Here is a 27,803-nt window from a genome sequence, read left to right on the forward strand (position 1 = left end):
ATGTCAGTGGAAGGAGATGCTGCTTCCTTTTTTGGCAGTTGGGCCCAGCTGTTATTTCCCACAATACGAGTTTCACAGACAGGAAACTGTCAGGACCATGGTCCTGACATCCCACTGTGGGAGGGCTTTCACTCCGATATCAGCCATACAGAGCCCCCTGATGATCCGTTTGTGAAAAGGAGAAGATTTCTCATGGGAAAGGGGGTATCAGCTTATGATTGGGATGAAGTTCAATTCTTGGTCACGGTTTCTCTTTAAGACCAGAATATTTACCATAGTTACTAATAACCTGTAGGGCAATCGCCAGCGAGTTATTGGCATCTTCCAGGTATAGTACCAGGGGGGCACAGTAATACATTTTGACCATATATCATTATTAACATAGGTATCACAGTAGTTCGTAATAGATAGGTAAATAGCTGCAAAGCTTGTATAATAAACTGTTGGTTGGCATATGTGGTACATGGAGCCAGGCGGGGGGCAACCTCTAAAACATTTGTGTGAAATTGTGGGGTAGATCTTTGCAAGTTTCAATGGACCAGATATGTTCTATGAGCCTTATTAAAACCTCCATAGCTGAAGATTGTATACTTCCATTGGAAAGTGACTCAAGGCACTGTTGCCATTCTTCATCATCGAATGTGGACCATATATCTGTTTCCCAGTCTGTGCAGAAGAGGACACCACCCCTTTTGCTAGTGAATCTGTTTGGCAGTACATTTCAAATGTGGAGGTTTTTAATCTCTATAAGGGGATTAATTAGTGAGACAAAGTAGTAATGTAATATACATGCAAACTGCGCCTGCCTCAAAGTATCTCTAACGTTGAGTATTCGCTACCACAAGTCCACCATGTTATACTGAAAATTGTTGTGACAGCGCTCCTCTTCTCAGTGACTAATACCTGCAAAAAACAAGCTCCACATAGTGCATTATCAATAATACAACTTCACTGCATGCACATCCACCCAGTGAGAATTGATGTATTGCGTTTCACTCCATGTGACATTCAGAATCCTCTCCCTTCAATATGGCCGCTCACCAGATGGATGCCACCTCAACGCCAGGTGGGTCTAGCGCTTTGCCAACGGCAACAAATTTCACAGCTCCAAACTTCGCCTTTTATAAAATCTCCAATTTAATCCAAAAAGATCATGTAAAAACAAATAAAAAGATACATAGCGTGATACTGTTTACACATAGAGTTTCCTGGCCTGCGCCCTCCAGTACACTCACTCAGATCAGTAGTTTCAGCGCATATCGGGCTTCTCAGCCCAGCAATACCGCTCTCTCACCACGGTGTCGGCGTCCCGTACTCCCGCTGTTTCAGTAGTATTACTGCTCGGTTTCGTACATGCGTCCCGCTGCTCTGTGACGTCAGACGCACCTGGCTCCGCCCTACGCGTTTCGTCCAATCGGACTCATCAGGGGCTGACGTCACAGGCACGCCGACGTCTGTTATAGCAGCGGGCTCCTCCCCGGTCGCATTGGCTTGCGTGCTAATTTGCCGTCTGGAACGCATATTCCGGATGTTAACATGCGTTCCTTTGTTGCATAGATCTTTCGCCCAGTTTTGAATGCATTACTGCCATCTTGTGGCCACAGTCCTCAGCACATTGATCTGTATATGATAATTATTTGTATCTCTCTACCTTAATAAAATTCCTTAAAAAGTGACAATTACCCAACAAGAGGATGCTTCCGCACCCAATTACCTTATACACAACCATCTGTATGCATAAAATACATTAAAATGACAGGGATCATAATAAGTCAATTTGCTATGGATTATTACCCTATACTTTCTGAGTGGGGCTTTGAAATTCGCTCAGCCCTCACCTATTAAACGGACGAACTAAACTCTATTAACCTAGCCAGGGCCAAAGAGCTCAATGCTTCAATTTCGATTAGCAGGTATTCCTGGGCTGTGTCAGCTTGCTATTTACATGCTGTATATATACATCTGGGGCCTAATCCCCCTGTATACTGTTCACAATAAATCCTTATTCGACATACATTGCATATAGTCATACCACCATAGCCCCTGTTTACAAATAATGCCCCAGTGGCAATTATCTACAGGGGGAGAATTCTGTATGCCCCTGCTTGTCTCCCTGTCCCCTAGGGCCTCAATACCCATTCCTCTACTATACATGTCAGCTGTGATCCAGTTTAGTGTCATAATTTCCTGGGCCACAGAATTCTCTGGTATATTTATTCCTACAGCCCCACCTTAACTATATGTCGTTAGTAATAAAGCAGTTGAGATCGAATTCCACATTGAGCCCTCTTGGGACTGCAGATTTTAGATTGAAGATCCATCTACCCTCAGCCTGGGATATATCTCTAACCATGCTGGAACCCCTCCATCTCTTTATGTGTGCCTCTACCCCCATAAATCTAAGGCCAGATGGGTCCCTATTATGCTGTAATCTAAAGTGGTTAGATACACTATGAGTTGTCAATCCTTTAAGTATATTAGCTACATGTTCCCCAATTCGTTTTTTTAATTTCCGCGTGGTTCTCCCCACGTATTCCAAATTACATGGACACCAGAGTACATATATTACCCCTTTTGTGTGGCAGGTGATACACTGCTTTATCTGATGAAGGTGTCTTGTATTTCTAGCCGTAAAACTATCCCCTCTAACAGCCTGTGCTTCTTTGCAGCCCCTACATCCTCGGCATGGAAAAAATCCCTTTTGTCCCAATAGATCTGTCATGGTACTGTTGGGAGGATTTTGGAAGCTGGGGACAAGTCTAGATCTCAGGTTTGGTGCTTTACTGTAAATAAATCCTGGTCTTTCAGGTAATACCTTACTTAGTGTCCCATCCAATTGGAGGATGTTCCAGTGTTTCCTGATAATGGATTCAACATCCTTATGTTGGCAATTATATTCTAATAATAAATCGAATTCCCGATTTTTTCTTATTTTTAAAATCGGGTCCCCTATTAGCACTGATCTCTCATACTGGGCAACCTCCTCCACTAAAGAGTTGAGTTCCTTCTGTTCATATCCCTTGTCCATAAATCTGTGAACTAAAATTTGGCTCTGCAGAACACAGAGCCAAATTTTAGTTCACAGATTTATGGACAAGGGATATGAACAGAAGGAACTCAACTCTTTAGTGGAGGAGGTTGCCCAGTATGAGAGATCAGTGCTAATAGGGGACCCGATTTTAAAAATAAGAAAAAATCGGGAATTCGATTTATTATTAGAATATAATTTCCAACATAAGGATGTTGAATCCATTATCAGGAAACACTGGAACATCCTCCAATTGGATGGGACACTAAGTAAGGTATTACCTGAAAGACCAGGATTTATTTACAGTAAAGAACCAAACCTGAGATCTAGACTTGTCCCCAGCTTCCAAAATCCTCCCAACAGTACCATGACAGATCTATTGGGACAAAAGGGATTTTTTCCATGCCGAGGATGTAGGGGCTGCAAAGAAGCACAGGCTGTTAGAGGGGATAGTTTTACGGCTAGAAATACAGGACACCTTCATCAGATAAAGCAGTGTATCACCTGCCACACAAAAGGGGTAATATATGTACTCTGGTGTCCATGTAATTTGGAATACGTGGGGAGAAGCACGCGGAAATTAAAAAAACGAATTGGGGAACATGTAGCTAATATACTTAAAGGATTGACAACTCATAGTGTATCTAACCACTTTAGATTACAGCATAATAGGGACCCATCTGGCCTTAGATTTATGGGGGTAGAGGCACACATAAAGAGATGGAGGGGTTCCAGCATGGTTAGAGATATATCCCAGGCTGAGGGTAGATGGATCTTCAATCTAAAATCTGCAGTCCCAAGAGGGCTCAATGTGGAATTCGATCTCAACTGCTTTATTACTAACGACATATAGTTAAGGTGGGGCTGTAGGAATAAATATACCAGAGAATTCTGTGGCCCAGGAAATTATGACACTAAACTGGATCACAGCTGACATGTATAGTAGAGGAATGGGTATTGAGGCCCTAGGGGACAGGGAGACAAGCAGGGGCATACAGAATTCTCCCCCTGTAGATAATTGCCACTGGGGCATTATTTGTAAACAGGGGCTATGGTGGTATGACTATATGCAATGTATGTCGAATAAGGATTTATTGTGAACAGTATACAGGGGGATTAGGCCCCAGATGTATATATACAGCATGTAAATAGCAAGCTGACACAGCCCAGGAATACCTGCTAATCGAAATTGAAGCATTGAGCTCTTTGGCCCTGGCTAGGTTAATAGAGTTTAGTTCGTCCGTTTAATAGGTGAGGGCTGAGCGAATTTCAAAGCCCCACTCAGAAAGTATAGGGTAATAATCCATAGCAAATTGACTTATTATGATCCCTGTCATTTTAATGTATTTTATGCATACAGATGGTTGTGTATAAGGTAATTGGGTGCGGAAGCATCCTCTTGTTGGGTAATTGTCACTTTTTAAGGAATTTTATTAAGGTAGAGAGATACAAATAATTATCATATACAGATCAATGTGCTGAGGACTGTGGCCACAAGATGGCAGTAATGCATTCAAAACTGGGCGAAAGATCTATGCAACAAAGGAACGCATGTTAACATCCGGAATATGCGTTCCAGACGGCAAATTAGCACGCAAGCCAATGCGACCGGGGAGGAGCCCGCTGCTATAACAGACGTCGGCGTGCCTGTGACGTCAGCCCCTGATGAGTCCGATTGGACGAAACGCGTAGGGCGGAGCCAGGTGCGTCTGACGTCACAGAGCAGCGGGACGCATGTACGAAACCGAGCAGTAATACTACTGAAACAGCGGGAGTACGGGACGCCGACACCGTGGTGAGAGAGCGGTATTGCTGGGCTGAGAAGCCCGATATGCGCTGAAACTACTGATCTGAGTGAGTGTACTGGAGGGCGCAGGCCAGGAAACTCTGTGTAAACAGTATCACGCTATGTATCTTTTTATTTGTTTTTACATGATCTTTTTGGATTAAATTGGAGATTTTATAAAAGGCGAAGTTTGGAGCTGTGAAATTTGTTGCCGTTGGCAAAGCGCTAGACCCACCTGGCGTTGAGGTGGCATCCATCTGGTGAGCGGCCATATTGAAGGGAGAGGATTCTGAATGTCACATGGAGTGAAACGCAATACATCAATTCTCACTGGGTGGATGTGCATGCAGTGAAGTTGTATTATTGATAATGCACTATGTGGAGCTTGTTTTTTGCAGGTATTAGTCACTGAGAAGAGGAGCGCTGTCACAACAATTTTCAGTATAAAGTAGTAATGTAGTTGTCTACATCTAAATATTTCTGAATGTGGGTGCTGGAGTTTGGTGATTAGTTCCCCAAGCAAAGGCAATTTGTTGTCCAAAGTAATCTGGTCTAAAGTAGTAGCACCTTTTTAGTCTGCCACCAGAGGCAGGCCCAAGGCCAGGGGTGCCCATTCAGTAGATTGTGATCTACCAGTAGATCCCAAAGGACATCTGGGTAGATTCCACTCCGCCCAAGTGATATACGTGTCGTGCTCTCTCTCTTTCACTTGGATGACCTTAGTGGGATTCGCTGTGCTGAGGGTTTTGCACAGCAGTGTAGAGGATTTTGATGCTATAAAGTGGGGAGCCATACATTGAGAAGCAATATGTGCTACTGCTTACCATTTTGCTGGACCCTGAGCATGATATTGTAAGCATGATATTTTGACTCTATTTGGTCAAGCACTGTTCTATTTAGCTTACTGTGAAGGACTCTGATATGCATCTAATTGACTGGCGGCTTGTGGTATTCACCGTGCATGTGCTGCAGTTGTGGCTTGCATCTGCAGGTAAATTCTACCTAGTAGATAATTTTCAATTCATAGTTTCCAAAAGTAGCTCACAAACTGAAAAAGTGCGGGCACCTCTGCCCTAGGCTCTACCTCCACTGGGAAATCAGGGTTTCCAACTAATTCTATGAGCGGTGATGCGGAGGACTGTAATTTGTATTTGAAGTCGGATTTTCACTAGTCTTGCAGGGTATTGGTAGTGATTGGGGACCTAAATATTACGTTTGCTGGGATAGCTTTGCGCAACCAGACCAGGCCCTCCAGAGCATAGGGCTCCAGAATTTTATTCTCAATGCTCATCCAAGAAGGGAGTATGTATCCTAGCATATATTAGCGATCATTGGACAAGTTGAGAGACTATATAGTATTTAAATAAGTTTGGACTGAAAGTCCAGCCTTGGCTTTATGTCACATCATTGTGGCTCTGTTAATGCATTTTGTTGTTGTCCCAAATATATTTAAATGTGCATTTCTGGTAGCAATATGCAGTACTCTGAAGAAATATGTGATACGTGGTAGTAATGTCATTTTGACTGCCCTCATACTACTAGACCAGGAGATGGAAGGAGTGTCCCAGTCCAACAGGTCTTGTTTCAGTTTACCTTTTTAGGGGATGTTATACCATTTATATAGGGTCTGGTGGTTATTGGTCAGTTTTGTGCTCAGATATATTGGATATAGTGGTCCCTAGATTGGAATTTGTAGGCGGTAGCTATAGAGAGCTCCTGGGGTTTAGATGTATTGCAGAACATTATTTCTATCTTTTTTTTTTTTTCTATAACAAGAGTTGATTTTTCAATATGTCACCCAGAACATACACAATGGGTAATACATCAACAGGTAAAAATAGTACATTGGCTTTTCTTCACAACCTTGGAGACATACAATCTTTTGGATCCATGCTTCCTTACATTATCCACTGTGTCTTACAATATATAACTTCGGAATAAACCATAGAACCTTAATATAGTAAAACCTATTGTTCTCCCTCCCACTCCCCCCCCCCCCCCCCCCCCTTCCACCTTTTCCCCTTCGTCATCTCTGGTTGATAATCTCAATTAACCTTGGCAATATTACTCTTCTAGTTTACCTAATGTGCTTGATAGCTTCTCAACCAAATACCACTTGGTATCTACAAAAGGAGTCATCACCTCATCTATTTCTTTTTTAGAGAAAGATATCAAGATGAAGTATTTCCAGGTCTTAAAAAAAACTTCTGTATCAAAAGCCACCAGTTTATCCTGTCATTATTTCTATCTTGTTAATGTTAACCTTTAACCCAGAGAGACATCCAAAGCACGTCAATACATTGAGTAGGTTGGGGATAGAGTCTAAAGGTGGCCACTAACGGTCCAATTTCTAGCGAAAAATCGTTCGAGTGATAAGAAATTCTGATCAGATTGGTTGTAAATAATCTCCATTGGTGGACACAATCTATTATGAACGAGTGAAAAAAATGTCGTCCGAATGAATTTTCGTCGAACCAAAATTTGGATTTTCCTGTTGGGTGTGATAGATAGGAAGCAAAGATTGGTTTGTTGATGGTGTACTGAACGATGTATTACAATATTTCACTTCTGATCAGAATTTCTGATCGCTCGAACAATTTTTCGCTAGAAATTGGACCGTTAGTGGCCAGCTTAAGGGATTAAGGAGGACGTCATCGTTATCTAGTCCACCCTTGGTGGAGGCGTGTCACCCCCTTTCTTCATATCTACAGAGAGCGACTTCTTAAACCTGTGTGGGGTCATGTAATAATTCTCCCCACCTGCGTTTACAGTGGTTGCCTATGTGGTAACCCTTGTTTGTGAGTATAGTTTTATACTGTATATTCAACATACTCTGTCTCTTGAAGATACTACACAATATTGGGCTCTTGGTTTTCCTTCTTTTGTGTTACAAGTGTCATCATTGAAGAGCGTGAGCTTCAGCTCAGTTACCTAAGGGGAAGTTGTGAATATTATGGTGTCCGTGTATACATTCTGCAAGCGGCTCAATAGATAAAGCAAAGTGGGTAGGGGAGAAGTAGCAGCCTTGGCATATCCCTATCAGGATGGGGAAGGGGTGAAAGAGTGGCTCAAGCAAGCTTAGGGGACGCAGTGAGATGGGAGTATAGATTTTTAATATTAAGGTATGGGCCTGAAATACCGGCATTTTTGATAACTTGAAACATGTATGGCTATTCCAGGGTATTAAAACTACTTTTCTTTGTCAATGGCAAGTGATGTTGGCTTGTTGGATTAGTAGGACCTTTCTTCGGATATTATCAGAGGCTTGGCAGGATGGAATAAAGCCTACTTGATCTTTGGGGATTAGTGCTGGTAGATATTTATTAAACCCGACTTCTAGAGTGGCTGTTAGGAGTTTGTAATCAAAATTTAACAAAGAAATTGGACAAAAAATGTTGATATATGGTTGAGCCAGTTTGGGTATCAGTGGAATCTTGGATTTCATAAGTTCAGGTGGAAGTTGATGATTGGTGAGGGTGTAGTTTAACACTTTGTCAGGTGAGGGTGAGAGTATTGTAGAATTTCTTATAGTACAGGGCTGAAAAGCCATCAGGCCCTGGGGCTTTGCCTATTTTTGTTTTTTTGTGTGTTTTTTTAATACATTTGGTGACTTTCTCGTCAGTTATCATACCATTCAGTGTGGCTAATGCGGTCTACAGGCCTCAGAGATTTTGCTGACACAGATTCAGACATATTTCCATCAGATTTATAAACGGTAGACTAGTACTGCAAAAAGGCTTGATGAACTTTCTCAGGGTGACTGAATATATCACCTGTCCCTGTGCGGATCTGGAAAGCTGCATTAACCTTCTCTTTAGCACGCAATCTGCAGACTAGCTAAGTATCTGGCTTATTTGCCTTCTTGTAATACTTGGCGCCTGTACAGGTGATGGCTTTCTGTGTTAGAGGAGAAGGTAGAAACCGCTCACCCCAGATAGAGCAGTGCCAGACCAGGGTAGCTAATCCCATGCAAACTTGAAGAACGGAGAAGGTCCGCACAATGCTCCTAAGATCCTTGGTCTTTATTTATGGACGTATCCAAGAAAGGTCAACACATAAATCCAGCTGACATGTTTCGGACCAACTGGTCCTTAATCATAGCCAGAGTGCAAATGGTACAAAGCCTCCTATATACCCTCCTCCGATGGGGTGGGTGGCCCCCGGGAACACGCCCAGGGAAACACCCCTAGCCCCACACACAGGAAGGGATACATACAATGTAAAATAGAAGCAAAAAATGAACATTACTGCTTGATCCATGGCTAGAAATTGGGTCAAAGCAGGAGGCATACAGGCATAACATACAAAATACCAATCAAATCCAACACCAAAATGTATGTTAGAAAAATGATAATAAAAGTTATAAAAATATATAGAAATTGTAAATTGTACAATTAAAACCATCAAGGAGCAGCGTGTACAGAGAAAATGCAAACTAAGTTAGGAGCGCCAAATCCCAGCGGGAGTTCAGGCCTTTTGGGAGCCTTGTGCCCAATCTAAAGATCCATAGAGCCTCCCGGCTCTTGAGCCGTTTGGTTGTATCACCCCCTCTCTGTGCAGGCAAGACCCTCTCTAAGGCATGAAAGGAGAAAGAGGACATGTCACCTTGGTGGACCTGGCGAAAATGTTTCGCCACATTGGAAACGTTAGCACTAAGCCAGGCCGGACCGCAGTAATGTTCCCCTATTCTAGCGCGTAAAGGTCTTGTGGTGCATCCCACATACTGTAGGGCACATGCCCCACAGGTAATAAGATACACCACATTCGACGTCCACATTAAAGCAATACGTGGCTGAGAAAATCATACCAAGGGGCCTTCGCATCAGAAAAGTACCCACAACATTATACTCAGAGCAATTTATGTTGGAATGGAATGGGATCCTTACGGACTGTTCCCTGGCTCTGATGAGACTTATCATTTCTTATGAAGAAACAAAATTGGTGGACTTGAGATTTAAAATTACTGAGTTGGAAACAAATATCGTTAGATTTGAAAAATTTGAACAATATGATAAATTGCATAATAGAATGCGTGAAAATATTGCCAAATTAGAGTCCCATCATTACTGAAACGAAAAGAACTAAGTACCTAAGGGATGTAGAGGACTATAGACGCGAGGTAGTATATGAGTGGGGAAAGTGGGAGTCTATGGCCAGGTCACCCAGGTCACCTAGGCCTATTCTACGCAGTTCACGACAGAATCACGGTAGACGAGTTAGCTTTAGCTCCCCGGAGGTGTCGGATTTTTCCGACTCCTCAGATCCCAGAAAACCCATACAGTCCAGGAGAGTTATGGATCATAACATTGCTGTAACCTCAAAAAAACCCCGGGGCCAGGTCACCCCCTACAGGAGGCAGAGAAAGGGCCGCAGGAGGGGCAGGAGAGGAGAAGACGGAAGACTAGACGGGCGGGAGTGAAACATAGGACCCGAAGAGGAAATCCGGTGGGAGTCGCACCATGTAACGTAGTCAATTTGTCAAAACATGAGCTAACTGATATTGAAAGAGATGTTCTCGCAAAGGGTCTCTCATTTGCACCTACTAATCACATGGATGTGTTCACAACTATTATTGATGTTAACAGGTTTGTGAGAACCATCCTTTTGCGAAAGCATTTTTTGAAATGTGAGAGTGGGACTTCTGGTAATAGGGCTACGGTGGGCGCGACTGATATTGGAGATTTTGAGGAAACGCGGGCCAGATGGGCTTTGGACTGCCTGGCAGCCGAAAACTCAGGATTAGTCTCCTTAGATGATGTTAAGCCCATCCGTGCCCGGAATCCAGATTTTTACCCTCTAGCTAGCAGGACCCACCATGTAGAGACCTTTCAGGAGTTGGTGGAGAGGGACCTGGTTGAGCTGGAGGGGACCCGAAGCCCTGGGAACTCCAATCTCTCGCATCATGAGCGGCAGGCCCTCCAGAGCCTTAAGAGCAATTCTAGTATTGTTATTCGAAATTCAGACAAAGGAGGGGCCGTTGTCGTTCTCGATAGCGATAGTTATAAAATGGAGGCTTTAAGACAATTGGGGGATCCCACAGTCTATTTAAAACTTAAGGGAGACCCTATGAGAGGTTTCCAAATGGAGCTCTTTGAACTCTTGTCTTTTGGGCGAGACTGAGGGGTTCTGGATCAGAAACTCTTTGACTATTTGGCTGTGACCCACCCGGTCACCCCAATCTTTCACCATCTTCCTAAAATCCACAAGCCGGGCGCTCCCCCGGAGGGCAGGCCCATTGTGGCCGGCATTGGCTCTCTGGGGGAGCGCCTGAGCGAGTGGATTGACTCTCTGTTGCAGCCACTTGTGATGAGGCTCCCAGGTTACATTAGAGATACAAAGCACTTGCTTGCAAGTTTGGAGGGATTTCCTTGGAACGACCATTTTGTGTGGGTGACAATTGATGTCAAGGCTTTGTACTCATGTATCCCTCATGATCTGGCCATTCGGGCTATTGAGTACCACTTGGAGAAATATTCCGCATACTCTGAGGATCTGAGAGCCTTTATATGTCTGGCCGTCAAGTACCTCCTGTCCCGCAATTATTTCTCGTTTGATGGTGGCATCTACCTCCAGAGGTGTGGCGCCTCCATGGGGGCGAAGTTCTCTCCGTCTCTAGCCAACCTTTATATGGGTTGGTGGGAGGAGTGCCACATCTTTGGGGGTGGGAGCCGCCGTCTGGGGGATGTTGCGTGGTACGGGAGGTACATTGACGACCTCTTGCTGGTGTGGAGAGGTAGCCCTGAGGACATCCCCTCATTTATGGGAGAGTTGAACACCAACACCTTGAATTTACAGTTCACCTCCAATTGGGGGGCCAGTTCTATAGATTATTTGGATGTTACTTTGGTAGGGGATCCTCATGAGGGAAGAATACATTCCAGGACCTACAGAAAGCCATGTAGTGGGAATACAACCCTCCGGGCCACCAGTTGTCACCCAAAACATACCATACAGGGGGGTCCCAGTAGGGGAGTTCATCAGGGCCCGCCATAATTGTTCGAGGGGGGCCTGGCTTGAGGAGGAGTTTGCGGTAGTGGGGACCAGACTGAAGGAGAGGGGTTACCCTACCTGGATGATTAACAGAGCGCGGGTCAGGGCGAATTCCAAGAGTAGGGATTCTTTGCTAAAAAATGCGGATGACCCAGAGGGTAATGCAGGGGTATCTAAACCTACTTTTGTCACAACATATAGTAAGGAATTTGATAAGATTGTGTCTATTCTTAAAAAATATCTTCCAGTTTTGGAGGGTGATGAAGATCTGCGCTGTGTTTTGCAACGGGGTACGCTTTGCAAGCAGGCGTGCTCCAACTCTGGCTCAGTCTTTGTCTCCTAGCCTGTATGAGTCCCGAACCGGGTCCTCTACCTGGTTACATTTGTTGGGATCATACAGATGTGGAGTGAGAACGTGTCACTATTGTAAAGTCCACACCCGTACCCGGGTTGCCACGTCGACTTCGAATGGACGCAGCTTCCCCATTAGGCAATTTATTAACTGCGGGACGTCGAATGTGGTGTATCTTATTACCTGTGGGGCATGTGCCCTACAGTATGTGGGATGCACCACAAGACCTTTACGCGCTAGAATAGGGGAACATTACTGCGGTCCGGCCTGGCTTAGTGCTAACGTTTCCAATGTGGCGAAACATTTTCGCCAGGTCCACCAAGGTGACATGTCCTCTTTCTCCTTTCATGCCTTAGAGAGGGTCTTGCCTGCACAGAGAGGGGGTGATACAACCAAACGGCTCAAGAGCCGGGAGGCTCTATGGATCTTTAGATTGGGCACAAGGCTCCCAAAAGGCCTGAACTCCCGCTGGGATTTGGCGCTCCTAACTTAGTTTGCATTTTCTCTGTACACGCTGCTCCTTGATGGTTTTAATTGTACAATTTACAATTTCTATATATTTTTATAACTTTTATTATCATTTTTCTAACATACATTTTGGTGTTGGATTTGATTGGTATTTTGTATGTTATGCCTGTATGCCTCCTGCTTTGACCCAATTTCTAGCCATGGATCAAGCAGTAATGTTCATTTTTTGCTTCTATTTTACATTGTATGTATCCCTTCCTGTGTGTGGGGCTAGGGGTGTTTTCCTGGGCGTGTTCCCGGGGGCCACCCACCCCATCGGAGGAGGGTATATAGGAGGCTTTGTACCATTTGCACTCTGGCTATGATTAAGGACCAGTTGGTCCGAAACATGTCAGCTGGATTTATGTGTTGACCTTTCTTGGATACGTCCATAAATAAAGACCAAGGATCTTAGGAGCATTGTGCGGACCTTCTCCGTTCTTCAGGCTTTCTGTGTTTGCTGGTTTAGTATGAGATTAAGTTAGAGGTTAATGTCTTATCTGTGTAGCAAGGTAATATATAGAGATTGCTGGTTTAGGGTTGTGAGTCTGTGAAGTCTGTATGTTAGCTTGTTGTATGTCTTGGACTAATCATTTTTTATTTTTGTTAATTGGATTATTTTATCTTTGAGAAATGCTTTACGGGCTATCCAGACGGTCATTGGATACTTATCAGCATTATTGATTTCAAAGTAGTGTGTCGTTAAGACGCCATGTGGGTTTGGTAGGTTTCAGGCTAGTCCAGTCGAAGGACGTAAGGACCATAGCATGGTCTGACTAGCTCACTGGTATGTTTCTGGTGTGTATAGAGTATGAAACTCTTTTGGTCTGTGCTGCTGCAGATTGAGTTACGTGGACATTCTGAGTGCAATAAATTATCACGAAGTTGCCCTATTGCTATGTTCCTTCAGTTCTGCCTGCTGTTACACAGCCAATTACTGTACATCATAACACAAAAAAAAAGCTTCTGGTGTATAGCAGGGTTGAAAGTAGGCTAGTTGAGAAAAGGATATGATCTGTGGGGAGCTGAACAAAATGTAACTTCTTTTGGGGCTATATAGTTCTCTCCAAGAGTCCGACCAGGTTATTCTAACCTGATAGGGTGTGTCACAGGCCCAGCTTCAATGCAAGAGGCGATATGTCTCCACACCGTCTGACAGCCGCAAAAGCCATCTTCCCCTGGAGTGACAATTATCACACAATTCGCGACGATACAATCCAAAAATATGGTGAGATGATTTTCTTGGTTGTAGGCAATTTTGTTAGCATAAAGATATTCACATGTAGAAGTTGTGCAAAAGTGCATCTAAGTGGGACTTTGAGGGCCACCGTGCTGGTGTGAGCTCAGACTTCAGCAGCGAGGGGCTCAAATAGTCAAATAGTAAGGGGGCTATAGATTACACCCCTGCCGGGTTCCTCTGTCTAGTTTGAATGATCGTGACAGTCAGTCATTAACTTTCACTCTAGTCATAGGACAAGTATAAAGTAGGTGCACCCAGTTTATAAAGGTGGGGCCAAATCCAAACTTGTTCAGAACCGCAAACAGGAAATCCCATTCTACAGTATCGAACACTTTTTCAGGGTCGTGCAAAATCGCTTCCCTCATACCAATAGTCTCATGTTTGGCTTGTAAATTCATAAAAAGGTGAGGAAGATTAACCACTTGAGAACCGCAGTGTTAAACCCTAAAGACCAGGCCTTTTTTTCTTAAAGCAGTAGGATTAGCCATACTATGCCAGGGAAAAAAACACATGTATAGGGAGATAAATACTTGATTTACTTACATAACACATGTATTGTACTGTCCACATTTTGATTTCTGTGAATGTTATATAGTAAATGAAGGGAATTCTGTTCCTGGTGGGGGCCATGTCTTTTGCCCACAGTTTAGGTTAAATCCTGATGTCATATCTGCCCTTTACTTTTTTTCTTTTCTCCTCCAATCGCTGAGTCACCCTAGCCTTGCTTGTAAACACAAGTGAACATGGGATCAGGTTTCAGATAAGCAGCTGGCAGGGAAATAAAGGGAAGAGGAAGAATATATTATAGATAAAAAGAACCCCCAGCATGAAACTGTTTGGCACTGACTACTAAAGGGCCAGTGCTCCTTAAAGGGGCACTATGGCGAAAAATTGTAAAATTTTAAATATGTGCAAACATATACAAATAAGTACATTTTTTTCCAGAGTAAAATGCGCCATAAATTACTTTTCTCCTATGTTGCTGTCACTTACAGTAGGTAATAGAAATCTGATAGAAGCGACAGGTTTTGGACTAGTTCATCTCTTAATAGGGGATTCTCATGGATGTATTTAATTTTGAAAAGCAATTAGTAAATGGCAGTTGCTCTGTCCAACTGCCAAAAAACTGTAGCGAGCAGGGAAGCTGGCCAGCATCATTGTTTAAACTCTTGAGGACTGCAGTGTTAAACCCCCTAGTGACCAGGCCATTTTATGTAAATTGGGCCACTGCAGCTTTAAGGCCAAGCTGCAGGGCTACACAACACAGCACACAAGTGATCCCCCCCCTTTTCTCCCCACCAACAGAGCTCTGTTGGTGGGGTCGGATCGCTCCCCCAGTGTTTGTTTTTATTTTAATCAATATTTATATGTTTATTTTTTATTAAAAATGTGTTGTTGTTTTTTTTATATATATTTACAACCCTACACCCGCCCTCCCCCCGCCACCCAGTCCCTGTGATCGGCTGTGCCTATGACAGCTGATCACTGCTGAGGCAATGGAGGGGACAGCCGTGTCACACGGCTGCTCCAAGTACAGCGCTGCTGCACATGTACATAGACAGCGGTTTCGCCGTCTAACAGTCTCCCGCGCGGCAATCGCCTGACTGCTGCCCCAGGACTTTACGCCGATCGGCGTTAGGCAGTCCTGGGGCTGCCGCGCCGGTCACGCCCATCGGCGTGACACGGTCGGCAAGCAGTTAAATCCTTTTTAGGGAATATCTTTATAAAGAATAAAAGCCTTGCTGAAAATCCCCTATGAAGTGATGGACTAGTCCAAAACCTGTCACTTCTGACAGATTTCTACTACCTACTGTAAGTGACAGCAACATAGGAGAAAAGTAATTTCTGCCTCATTTTACTCTGGAAAAAAACATACTACTTATTTGTTTATGCTTGCACATATTTTAAATTTTACAATTTTTCGCCATAGTGCCCCTTTAAGTATGTGATAACTCCAAATCATAACAGCAGAAAAAGTTTTGAATGCAGGATTAGCATCTTTATCACTTAAAGAGAATCTGTACTCTAAAATTATTACAATAAAAAGCATACCATTCTATTCATTATGTTCTCCTGGGCCCCTCTGTGCTGTTTCTGCCGCTCCCTGCTGCAATCCTGGCTTGTAAATAGGCAGTGTTTACAAACAAAAGACATGGCTGCTAACAGTATGTGATAAGCTGAGAGTAGCTCAGTGTGTGTGTGTCATACAGAGCTTGAAGGGGGCCTGGAGAGGGTGTGTATAGCTTCTATCCTATCACAAGCAGACCTGCACATTCCAGCCTGAGTGCCTGAGCCCGACAGAGCAGAGGAAAGAAGATTAGATTATATAACAGAGATAACACAGCCACTGTGCAACTAGGAAAGGCTGCAGTAAGCCAGAGCACATCAGAACAAGTATAGGAACTTATAGGATAGAAGAAATAAGGCTGAAAATTGTGTTACAGAGTCTCTTTAATACACTCAGACCAGTTGCTGTTGAAATTTGAATTTTATGGTGACACTCCCACTTTAAAAAGGGCCACTGCAGCTTTAAGGCCTCAACACAGCACACAAGCAATTTCCCCCTCTTTTCTCCCCACCAACAGAGCTTTCTGTTGGTGGGGTCTGATCGCTCCCCCAATGTTTTTTTTTGTGTTTTTTCTATATACATTTTTATTTCATTATTTTCTAAAATGACTTTTTTTCTTAACACTTATTACAAAGCCCTCCCTCCCCCCACCAGCCAATCAGCGTTATCAGCTGTCATAGGCTTCAGCCTATGACAGCCGATCACTGTCCTGTCCCCAGTACAGCGCTGCCGTGGATCGCAGCGCTGTACAAGCTAATTAGACAAGCTAATTCGCCATCTAAAAGTCTCCTAGCGGCGATCGCCGCAGGGAGGCCAAAGGCAGAGCGCACGATCTCCTGCAAAACAGGCCCCAAGGACCTTATGCCAATTGGCGTTAGGCGGTCCTGGGGCTGTCGCCGCGTTAACGCCCATTGGCGTGACACGGTCGGCAAGAGGTTGAGAGCAGTGGAGCGATCTGGCACAAATCCAGACTGGTACCTATGCACAAGCTGTCGCATCACCGGATTAAGGTGCCTGGCCATTACATTAGCCAGGATTTTAGTATCCTATTGCAGTAGGGAGATGGGCCGATGAGTGGGGGAATTACCCGGCTTAAGTATTAAAGAAATAATTGCCTCTTGAAGGAGAAAGAGGCAGAAATGTCGTTCGCCTATCCATCAATTCCAGCAAGGAGCCCAGAATCTCATACCTCTCCCCTCCTCCTCTGTTTCCCTACTGACCGGCTTCTACTGATGAGGCTGATTGCGTCATCGGAGGAAGCCGAGCACTAGGGCAACAGCAAGGAGGAAGAAGAGAGGTCTGTGCTTCATGCTGGAATGCATGGGTAAGGTAAGCTGCTGCTTGTGCTGCCTGTACCTAGCTACCTACAATTGAAGGATACCTATACTTGGTTACCTATACTGAAGGCCTCTATACCTAGCTACCTATACTGAAGGCCTCTATACCTAGCTACCTATACTGAAGGCACCTATACCTAGCTACCTATACTGAAGGTCTCTATACCTAGCTACCTCTACTGAAGGCACCTATACCTACCTAGCTAGCTACCTACCTATACTGAAGGCACCTATACCTAGCTGGCTACCTATACTGAAGGCACCTATACCTAGCTACCTATACTGAAGGCACCTATACCTAGCTACCTATACTGAAGGCACCTATACCTAGCTACCTATACTGAAGGCACCCATACCTAGCTACCTATACTGAAGGCACCTATACCTAGCTACCTATACTTAAGGCACCTATACCTAGCTACCTATACTGAAGGCACCTATACCTAGCTACCTATACTGAAGGCACCCATACCTAGCTACCTATACTGAAGGCACCCATACCTAGCTACCTATACTGAAGGCACCTATACCTAGCTTCCTATACTGAAGGCACCTATACCTAGCTTCCTATACTGAAGGCACCTATACCTAGCTTCCTATACTGAAGGCACCCATACCTAGCTACCTATACTGAAGGCACCCATACCTAGCTACCTATACTGAAGGCACCTATACCTAGCTACCTATACTGAAGGCACCTATACCTAGCTACCTATACTGAGGGCACCTTTACCTAGCTATCTATACTGAGGGCACCTTTACCTAGCTATCTATACTGAAGGCAATTATACTTGGCTACCTATACTGGGGGCACCTATACCTAGCTTTATATGCTCAAGGCACCTTTACCTATCTACCTACGGTATACTGGGGGCACCTTTACCTAGCAATCTATATGGGGTCAACTATACTTGGCTAGCTTTACTGGGGGGCACCTTTCCCTAGCTACCTATATGGGGGGAGGGGGGCAACGATACCTGGCTACCTATGGCAGGATACCTATACTGGGGGCTTCTATGCCTGGCTACCTATACTGCTGGTTACTATACCACGGATCACACAATTCTTTTGTACAGAATTCGTGAGTTTCGAGATTCAAAAGGTTTGAGATATTCAAGAATCTTTTTAGATTCGGATTTCAAGAAATAGTGGATTTGCCCCACCTCTAGTTTAGAGCGACCCAGCTCTGAAATGTGGTGTAAGAGGCCCAGAGAAACCTCTGGACTATCCAGAGGTTAAGTATCTATTTTTTTATTGAAATGTTGCTTCAGGTATGCTTTAATTGCAGAAAGCCATTGTCTTTTAGTCCATATTTATGGAAAAGTACTGAAAATTCAACAGGGTTCACAAACTTTAGAAGTACTGCTGTAGGTGTGCTACTTAGAATAAGTATATACACTTTAAAAAAAATATATATTTCTCCTAAATTCCTTTAATTCTCCTCTTCTCCCTAGGAGTTTGTTTGGCAGGCTTCTCATTATCTGGTCCGGCTAGTGTTTAACAGTCTGAAGGAGATGTTTACTAACACAAGAGAAATCCAGGTAATTATTTTCCATTAGCTGATAGCTCGGCTTTGCCTTGGTATGTATTTGGCTGGTGTTGGCTCCGCCCACTTTTTCTAACCCTATCACACAATTACTCAATGACCTAGTTTATGAGCTTTGCAGTCTTTGACATCAGTAATTTGCATTGAAATGAAACAAATCTGTGGCTCCACCACCTTTTCTGAATATGAACCCCAGTCACCCAATGACCAACTGTACCAGGTTCAAGGCTTGTGCCATTAACTGTGCAAGAATGGCAGCAATGAAATATTCCCCTTGAAAGTCAATAGGTGAATTTTGATTGGCTTTTATAGGCCCCACCCACTTTTCAGAATATTGATCCCAGCGACCAATTGCGCAAAATTTGAGAACCCTACCATTAACATTGTAAGAATTGCTGCAGTTTACATTTTCCCAGTGAAATTTGTATTTGTCGCGCCCACGTTTTGGTTATGGCGATAAAACTATCCTATATGTTATTCCAGTTAATGTATTATGTGTGTGCCAAATTTCATTCAAATCCGCTCTGCCATTGTTGCGTGATTAACAAGCATCCAAACTTTCGCATTTATAATATTAGTGAGATTGAGATCTGCATCCTTTCTATTCAAAGCCCTCATTTGTTTTTCCAGTGACCCACCTGGACTAATTTCATTCGCTGGCAATAGACTTAAAGGGGCACTATGGTGAAAAATTGTACAATTTAAACTACAGTATTTTTCGGAATATAAGACACACCTAGGTTTAGAGGGCAAAAAGCAGGGAAAAAATATATACTAAACCTGGTGCGTCCATGTTCTAGGAGCATCTTGTACATGTCCTCCCTCATTGTCCTCCTATGTTCACTATGGGTATCATTCATAAAGCATTTCCGCATGCGGAAATGCTTAACACCGGTGACTTTCCCGACCACTCAGCATAAGCCCCATTCATAAAGGCTCTTTCCGCATGAAAAGGTGACAGAGCGATACATTTCCGCCTTGTGCGGAGTTTTTCTAGATTAATCTAGAAAAAGTAACAAACACATCCATTCATAAAGATTAGAGCAAGCGGTATCCGGAAGGAAAATACCGCTTGCTCGACAGTAGCAATAGGCGGGCGGAATACATATAAATGAATGGGAGGGACCTCCCAAGCAGCATCAGACAGAGCAGCGCAGGGAGGGAATCGGGCAGCTTTTAAGTTTCCGCATGTCTTCCGCCACGCTGCCGCCAGCTTCCTCCAGAAAACCTCCGCACTTCTTCCGCAACAGGCAGACTTCTTTATGAATGGCCACCCAGAAGTCTTAATTACCGGTTGCGGAGAAGAACAGTGTTTTCCCGCACTACCGACAGCCTGTTTATGAATGATACCCAATGTGTCCCTTTCTGGCCCCCTGTGTGGTCCTTCAGCCCCCTGTGTCCCCTCCTGTCCCCCTGTGTGGTTCTCGTGACCCCATGTGTCCCCTCCTGTCCTGTGTGTGTCCCCTTCAGCCCGTTTGTGTGGTCCTCCAGTCCCTGTGTCCCCTCCTATGTGTGTCTGTGTCCCCTCCTGCTCCCCTATGTGTGTTTCCACGCCCCATTTAGCCCCCATGTTGTCGTCCTCTCTGTGTCTGCTCTAGCCCCCAGCCCCCACCATGTCTCCGCTCCAGCCCCCTCCCCCTGCATTTCTCTGCTCCAGCCCCCCCCCCCCCCCCGCATTTCTCTGCTCCATCCCTCTCCCCCCTATATCTCCGCTCCAGCCCCCTCTCAACATGTCTCTACTCCAGCCCCCCCCCCCTCCCCCGCATGTCTTCACTCCAGCCCCCTCCCCCCCTCCCCCGCATGTCTTCACTCCAGCCCCCTCCCCCCCTCCCCGCATGTCTCTGCTCAAGCCCCCTCCCCCACATGTCTCCGCTCCCTCGGGTAATAATAAATGCAGAGCGACTGACCTCCCTATGGATTCCAGCACTGGGTGGTTCTCTCCGCCTCCATCTTGTCAGCGCTACACCTGTAAAAGAATCGTTAGCTGCAGAGCGGCTCACCTTCCTCCAGCGGCGGCGATCTGCAGTAATTTTGCGTACCGCGCGGCTTCCCCTAGTGACAGCTCATGTTGGTAGCTAGGTAGCGACGTGACGGGTATTTTAATGCACGGGCACCAGGAGGTACATATAACATTTGGTATTGACAGTGGCCTGGGGTTTGGTTACTCGTGATATTGCACGCTGTTACCACCGTGCACCTGATCGACCACACCTGCCTGACATTTCCCAGCATGTCTGATCAATGCATTCAACCAATTTGGCCTGAAATTGGTTGAATCATCGATTGGGCATGCTTGTGGCAGTACCCATTTCTATCCGGTTCGAGAACTATTGAATCAGATGGTCGATTGGCCTCCACATCGCTAGATGGATGGCCACCTTTACTTTCCTGAATAATCTGATTCATTTTCCACTTTTCTCTGCATTTTCTCTCTCTTTCTCTCTCCCTCCCTCTCTCTCTCTCTCTCTCTCTCTCCAGCCCCTCTCCCCCTCCTTCCTTCCTTCTGTTATGCTGGGAATACACGGTTTGTTTTTTAGCTGATTAGATGGTTCGATATATAATTTCAAACTTGTCCGATCTCCCTTTCGATTCCTTTGCCACTGGGTTTCTGATAGAAGTGAATGGAAAAAGATAAGAAAAACGAGCGAAAGATAAGAGAATCAACTGCAGAATCGAGTGGCAAAAACGATCAAAAGCAGAAACGCACGGCAGAAACAAACCGTCTATTCCCAGCATAACCTTGCAAATGAGTGTTTACTGGGAATAAATTACAGAACATCTCACTTGTTTTGGCCCATGTATTTAAGTATATAACGTATAAAGTATATAAGTTGGTAATTTACCTCTCATGTTGGTTATTTTAGTTTTCCATGTGATACGTTTTTCTTTAACCTCCTTAGCGGTAACCCCGTGCTGGACACTGGGTAAGCCGCACAGGAGGATTTCTCAGGCCCCGCTGGGCCGATTTGCATAATTTTTTTTTAATACACGCAGCTAGCACTTTGCTAGCTGCGTGTTACTTACGATCGCCGCCGCTACCCACCGCATCAGAGGGTGCCTCCCCGAGACCCGTGCAATGCCTGGCCAATCAGTGCCAGGCAGCGCTGAGGGGTGGATTGGGACTCCCTCTGATGTCACAACGTCGGTGACGTCAATGCGCCCGTCGCCATGGTTCAGAACGGGATTTCCGGATGGGCATACGCGCCGGCGGCGATCGGTGCGTACAGGGAGGGGGGAAGCATGTAGCTAGCGCTAGGCTAGCTACATGCTAAAAAAAAGTGAAAAAAACCATAAATAAATTATACCGCCAGGGAGGTTAATTGATATTCGACAGAATGTTTGATAAAATCAGTTGTTTTGCTTTACTGCATGCGGTAATGCTTTGTGAATTTAGCCTTAAAGGAGTAGTCAGGCAAATTTAAAAAAAAAAAAAAGCTTTACTCCCTGGGGCTTTCTCCAGCCCCTTGCAGCCGACTGTCTCACGCCGACCGCTCCACTCTCCGCCGCCAGCCCAGGCTCCCCGCACGCTGTTCAGGCCGACCCCGAAGTCGTCCTTACTGCGGTGGCGTCATTCATGGCCATGAGGCCCGTGGCGTACTGCAGAGGCGCAGTAGTTCTGCGCCTGCACAGTATGCTGCGGGCCACGTGGCCATGATTGACAGCGGTGCTTTATGCAGCCGCAGCAAGGATGACCTCGCAGTCGGCCTAAACAGCGTGCAGGGAGCCCGGGACGGCGGCGGAGAGCGGAGCCCCAGGTGAGTAAAGCTTTTTTTTGGGGGGGGGGGGGGGGTTAAATTGCATGATGACTCCTTTAAGTATGCTTGTTCTACAACCTAAGTTCTCAACATGTATTATTCTTACCCCTAGGGGGTACTTGGGTTGGTTTTAGGTAGTATTTTGAACTTGTCATAGTAAATATTTTACTGTGCGTTTGGGGATTTGAATAAGCAACTCCCCCAGAAAAGTGCCTCCTGCCGCTCCCCCGCCTCCCTGCACGCTACGAGAGACAACACAGTCTCTCAGTGCAGCTATGTGACCCAGGAGTCACGCAAGTAAAAGTGGGCCATTGCGGCGGTTTTTACGGCTACCTGAACCGCTCAGCCCTGCGGCCAGGTAGCCTACTCTTGTTTTTTTTTTTTTTCTTTTTGAGCCCACCTCGGGCTCTCTTTAAGGTGTTTGGTCTCACACTGAAATATATTTTTGTATTTAGCAATGGCTCACAGATAGTGCTCGAATGATCTCAAAGTCTGGAAACACAGTGGAGTGGGTTACACCTCTAGGACTTCCTATAGTACAACCATACCACCATAGCAAGATTATCACGGTAAGATATAATATGTGCCTGTGTGTTGTAATTCAATAAAATATTAAAAGAGGAACTCCAGTGAAAATAATACAATTAAAAGTGCTTCATTTTTACAATAATTATGTATAAATGATTTAGTCAGTGTTTGCCCATTGTCTTTCCTCTCCCTGATTTACATTCTGACTTTTATCTCATGGTGACATTTTTACTGCTGGCTGGTGATGTCAGTGAAAGAAGATGCTGCTTCCTTTTTTGACAGTTGGAAATAGCTGCAAACAGCTGTTATTTCCCACAATGCAACAAGGCCCCCACAGTGTGATGTCAGAACCATGGTCCTGACATCACACTGTGGGAGGGGTTTTACCACAATATCAGCCATACAGAGCCCCCTGATGATCTATTTGTGAAAATGAAAATATTTCTCATGGGAAAGGGGGTATCAGCTACTGATTAGGATGAAGTTCCATTCTTGATTATGGTTTCTCTTTAAAGTAGTATCCACACTTATGAGACTTCCAGTGCAGGTGTAACGTCAATTTTTTGCTTCTAATCGAGGCATGCTATAACCCCATATGTGCAGCATCACATAAACTCGGTCTTGCTAATATCCTTCCCGCAGGCTTTTCGATGGCAGTTACCAAGCATCCCATAGGATCAGGATTAAAGGAAAGTTAGTGTTAGGAGTAGAGAAGAGGAGCGGAGATTAGTGCTAGGCAAAGGAGAGGTCAGTGTGAGACAGAGAGGTCCGGGGGGTAAGTCAGTGTGAGTGAGACTAATAGACGACCAAGGTATTTCCCTCAATTCATCTAGTACACACCAGTAGTATAACCCGATCAAGTATAGATTGGGTAGTAGAACTTGACAAAGTAGGACAACTCGACACAAGTAGTACGTTATCCAGCAAGCCCCCCCTTCCATATATTTCATCCTGCAACTGTAACATCGCCTTTTTTGGTTGATTGTGAAGCAAAGACTTAATTCGCGATCAGTGTGAATTAACTAACATTTACTGTAAATGTCATTAGCGCACTTTGCATTTTTCTTTGGCCTCTCTTTGGACAGTTATGACAACACTGATTCTATCCGGAGCCCATTCTGCTGTGTGTACATATAGACTTGACTTATTGGGAAACCTGATATTTGCTCTCCCTTGGCTACATTTTTGAGGATTCATTCTATTTTCTGCGTGCTATATATTTGAGACTGGTCAGTAAATACAAGTAAATACAAGGCAATGTTTGGGGAGTAATGGGATGTAAAGGAAGCTGGATGTAAGTTTATTTTTAAAGTCTACCTGAGATGGGCAAATAAAATATTTTATACTTACCCGATGCTTCCTCCTGCCCCATGAGCACCGATGCGCCCGTCGCGGTCCTCTCGATTGCCTTCGTTCACCTGGTATCGGGCCCGGTAATCTGGCTCAGTCGTGCCAGTCAGCTCTTCTGTGCATGCGTGGCCCTTCTGCACGTGCCCAGAAGTGTTTACTGGCGTGACTGAGCCAGATTACCGGGCCCAATACCTGGCGAACAAAGACACCTGGGAGGACCGCAATGGACGTATCGGTGCTTATGGGGCTGGAGGAAGCATCGGGTAAGTATAAAATCGTTTATTTGCACATCTCAGGTACACTTTAAAGTAAACCTGAACCGAGTTAAGTTATCTAAAATAAACACTATGTACCTGCAAATGAATATTACATACTTACCTCACCGTCAGTTTCTCTCAGAATCACACCATTTTCTTCTTATGATGATTCCTTCCAGTTTTAACAAGATTTTGTCAGAACTGAAATATAGGAAAACATTTTAATTGTGAGTTTTCTCTCAAAAATTGTGATTTTGATTTAATTCATGATTTTCTTCAAAACAAGTTGTAGCACTAAATTTACAATGACCCTGTATAGTTGTCACAGTATTAGGGTAGCCAGGTTGGTGCATCCAGTATAGTTGCCCCCAGTATAGGTTAGCTAGGTAGGTGCCTCCAGTGTATGTAGCCACAGCCAGTATAGTTACCCCCAGTATACGTTAGCCAGGTAGGTGGCTCCAGTGTATGTAGCCACAGCCAGTATAGTTGCCCCCAGTTTAGGTTAGCCAGGTAGGTTCCTTCACTATAGGTAGCCAGTGTAGTTGCCCCCAGTATAGGTTAGCTAGGTGCCTCCAGTGTAGATAGCCACAGCCAGTATAGTAGCCCCCAGTTAGCCAGGTAGGTGCCTTCAGTATAGGCAGCCATTGTAGTTGCCCCCAGTTTAGGTTAGCTAGGTAGGTGCCTCCTGCATAGGTGTAGTAGCGAGGAGAGCGGGCTTTGCGTAGTAAACTCTTACCTTCCAGGATGACACCGGCAGCTTCTATCTTCTGCCCCCCTCCTCTCCCAGCCATCCATTGCATTGCTACCCAGCACCCCCTGTGATGACTTACGTTTACATCATCACAGGGAGTGCTGTTACCAACGCGACTGACGCCTGGGAGAGGAAGTAGAAAAGGATGCGGGGGATCCCAGAAGGTGAGTTGCGCTATAATTATATGCGTGGACCGCAGCGGGTTGCATAAAAATATACGTGTTAAAAAATGCAGCTTTGACGAATACGTAATCGTTGTTCCCCACATCGTGATTTCGATTGTAAAACGATGTATCGTGCAGCTGTATTGGTTGCTGTCAGTTATAACTGAGAGGATAATTGATAAGCAAGCAGTGCTGTGGAGTTGGAGTAAGTTTGGGTACCTTGAGTCGGTAGTTTCAATAAATTGAGGAGTGGGATGATTTTTGAACCAAATTCATTCCCTCCGGCCAGCAGTGGGGACGCTCGCAAAGCTGTCCCGTCTCTGTCATTTGCTGGCTACTGTGCATGCGTGGCCCTGCATCCAAATTACTCACTGAGCGCTGATGTAGCCATAATTCCTATTACGGCCTATGGCAGTGCCGGCTGCGCCCAAATCTCTGGCACTGTTTTTACAGAACTCCACTCCCTCAACCCCCCCCCCCCCGTATGGTAGCCAGGTATAGGTTCCTCCAGTATGGCTAGTTGGCTATAGGTGCCCCTAATATAAGTAGCCAGGAATAGGTGCCCCAGTATAGGTATCCAGGAATAGGTGCAGCCAGTATAGTTAGCCAGGAATAGGTGCAGCCAGTATGGGTAGGCAGGAATAGGTGCCCCCAGTATAGGTAGGCAGAGCTGGCTATGCCCAAATCTCTGGCGCAGTTTTTACAGAACTCCACTCCCTCACCCCCACCCACCCCCTGTATGGTAGCCAGGTATAGGTTCCTCCAGTATAGCTATTTAGCTATAGGTGCCCCCAGTATAGGTAGCCAGGAATAGGTGCCCCGGTATAGGTTGCCAGGAATACGTGCAGACAGTGTTGGTAGCCAGGAAAAGGTGCAGCCAGTATAGGTAGACAGGAATACGTGCCCGCAGTATAGTTGGCCAGAAATAGGTGCAGCCAGTATGGGTAGGCAGGAATAGGTGCAGCCAGTATAGATAGGCAGGAATAGGTGCCCCCAGTATAGGTAGGTAGGAATAGGTGCCCACAATATAGGTAGGTAGGAATAGGTGCCCACAGTCTAGGTAGCCAGGAATAGGTGCAGCTAGTATAGGTAGCCAGGAATAGGTGCCCCCAGTATAGACCGCCAGGAATAGGTGCAGCTAGTATAGGTAGCCAGGAATAGGTGCCCCCAGTATAGACCGTCAGGAATAGGTGCAGCCAGTATAGGTAGGTAGGAATAGGTGCAGCCAGTGTAGGTGGGTGGCCGGGAATAGGTGCAGCCAGTATAGGTAGCCCCCTGGGCGCTGTTACAGGGAGATGGACTGCATGAACAGAAAGAAGGAAGAAGTACGCACTACACGCATGCTGGATCCCTGCTATGTAAGTGTTTACCCCTGCTGCTGTTCGTGTGTCCCCACTCACCCCCTGAAAACTGGTAAAACAAGATTGTGCATGGTGTGATTACCATGCACAATCAATATTATTATAATGTCGCTATACCTGTATACCGCGGCAACCTTAGCAAGCGCAGTACACAAAAACTGCTAACCCAGGTAACAATAAACTGATGACATAAACATTTGTATTCATCCTCCTTCTCCTAAAAAATTACCTTTTTTAGATATCCCATGGTTTTATTTTATATTTAAACATTTACAAAGTAGATTGAATGTTTTGTTGTCTCTACTTACTGGCAGTTTAAGTATCCCAGAGTTAAAATACATGAACTATTGACCCTTTTTTCTCCTCTGCCATCAGAAGTTGTGTTCTGCCAGGAAAACTTTAATGGCTGTAATATGCTTATCCATGATGTTTACTATATTCCCGACAAGGTACCGATGAGACAGAAGCTGTCACTTCCATGCTAGAAAAACTGTTTCAGGCAGCAAAATAAAACAAGTAAAACAGCCTGGGTATTCATATGTTTTGCATTGTACATTCATGTTTATCTCATCATGTCTCACGTCGCCTCAGGTACACTTTAAGAACTGTGGCAAAAATCTTAAAATGTAAAACACATACAAATAAGAAGTAAATTTCTTCCACAGTAAAATGAGCCATAAATTACTTTTCTCCTATGTTGCTGTCACTTACAGTAGGTAGTAGAAATCTGACATTACCGACAGAGATTTTGGGCTTGTCCATCTCTCCATAGGTAATTTTCTG

The 27,803-nt window shown here is 44.9% G+C and overlaps 1 protein-coding gene across 1 annotated transcript in view; it reads left to right on the top strand.

The window, feature by feature from the left end:
- The window catches only part of POLRMT (RNA polymerase mitochondrial), a 189,004-nt gene that overhangs the window by 110,393 nt on the left and 50,808 nt on the right, over positions 1-27,803 (top strand). Inside the window, 2 exon segments of the mRNA XM_068234056.1 lie at positions 18,763-18,849; positions 23,065-23,178. Coding sequence (XP_068090157.1) covers positions 18,763-18,849; positions 23,065-23,178 — 201 coding nt within the window.

The sequence above is a fragment of the Hyperolius riggenbachi genome, chromosome 1 (genome assembly GCF_040937935.1).
Source record: "Hyperolius riggenbachi isolate aHypRig1 chromosome 1, aHypRig1.pri, whole genome shotgun sequence".
Taxonomy (NCBI): domain Eukaryota; kingdom Metazoa; phylum Chordata; class Amphibia; order Anura; family Hyperoliidae; genus Hyperolius; species Hyperolius riggenbachi.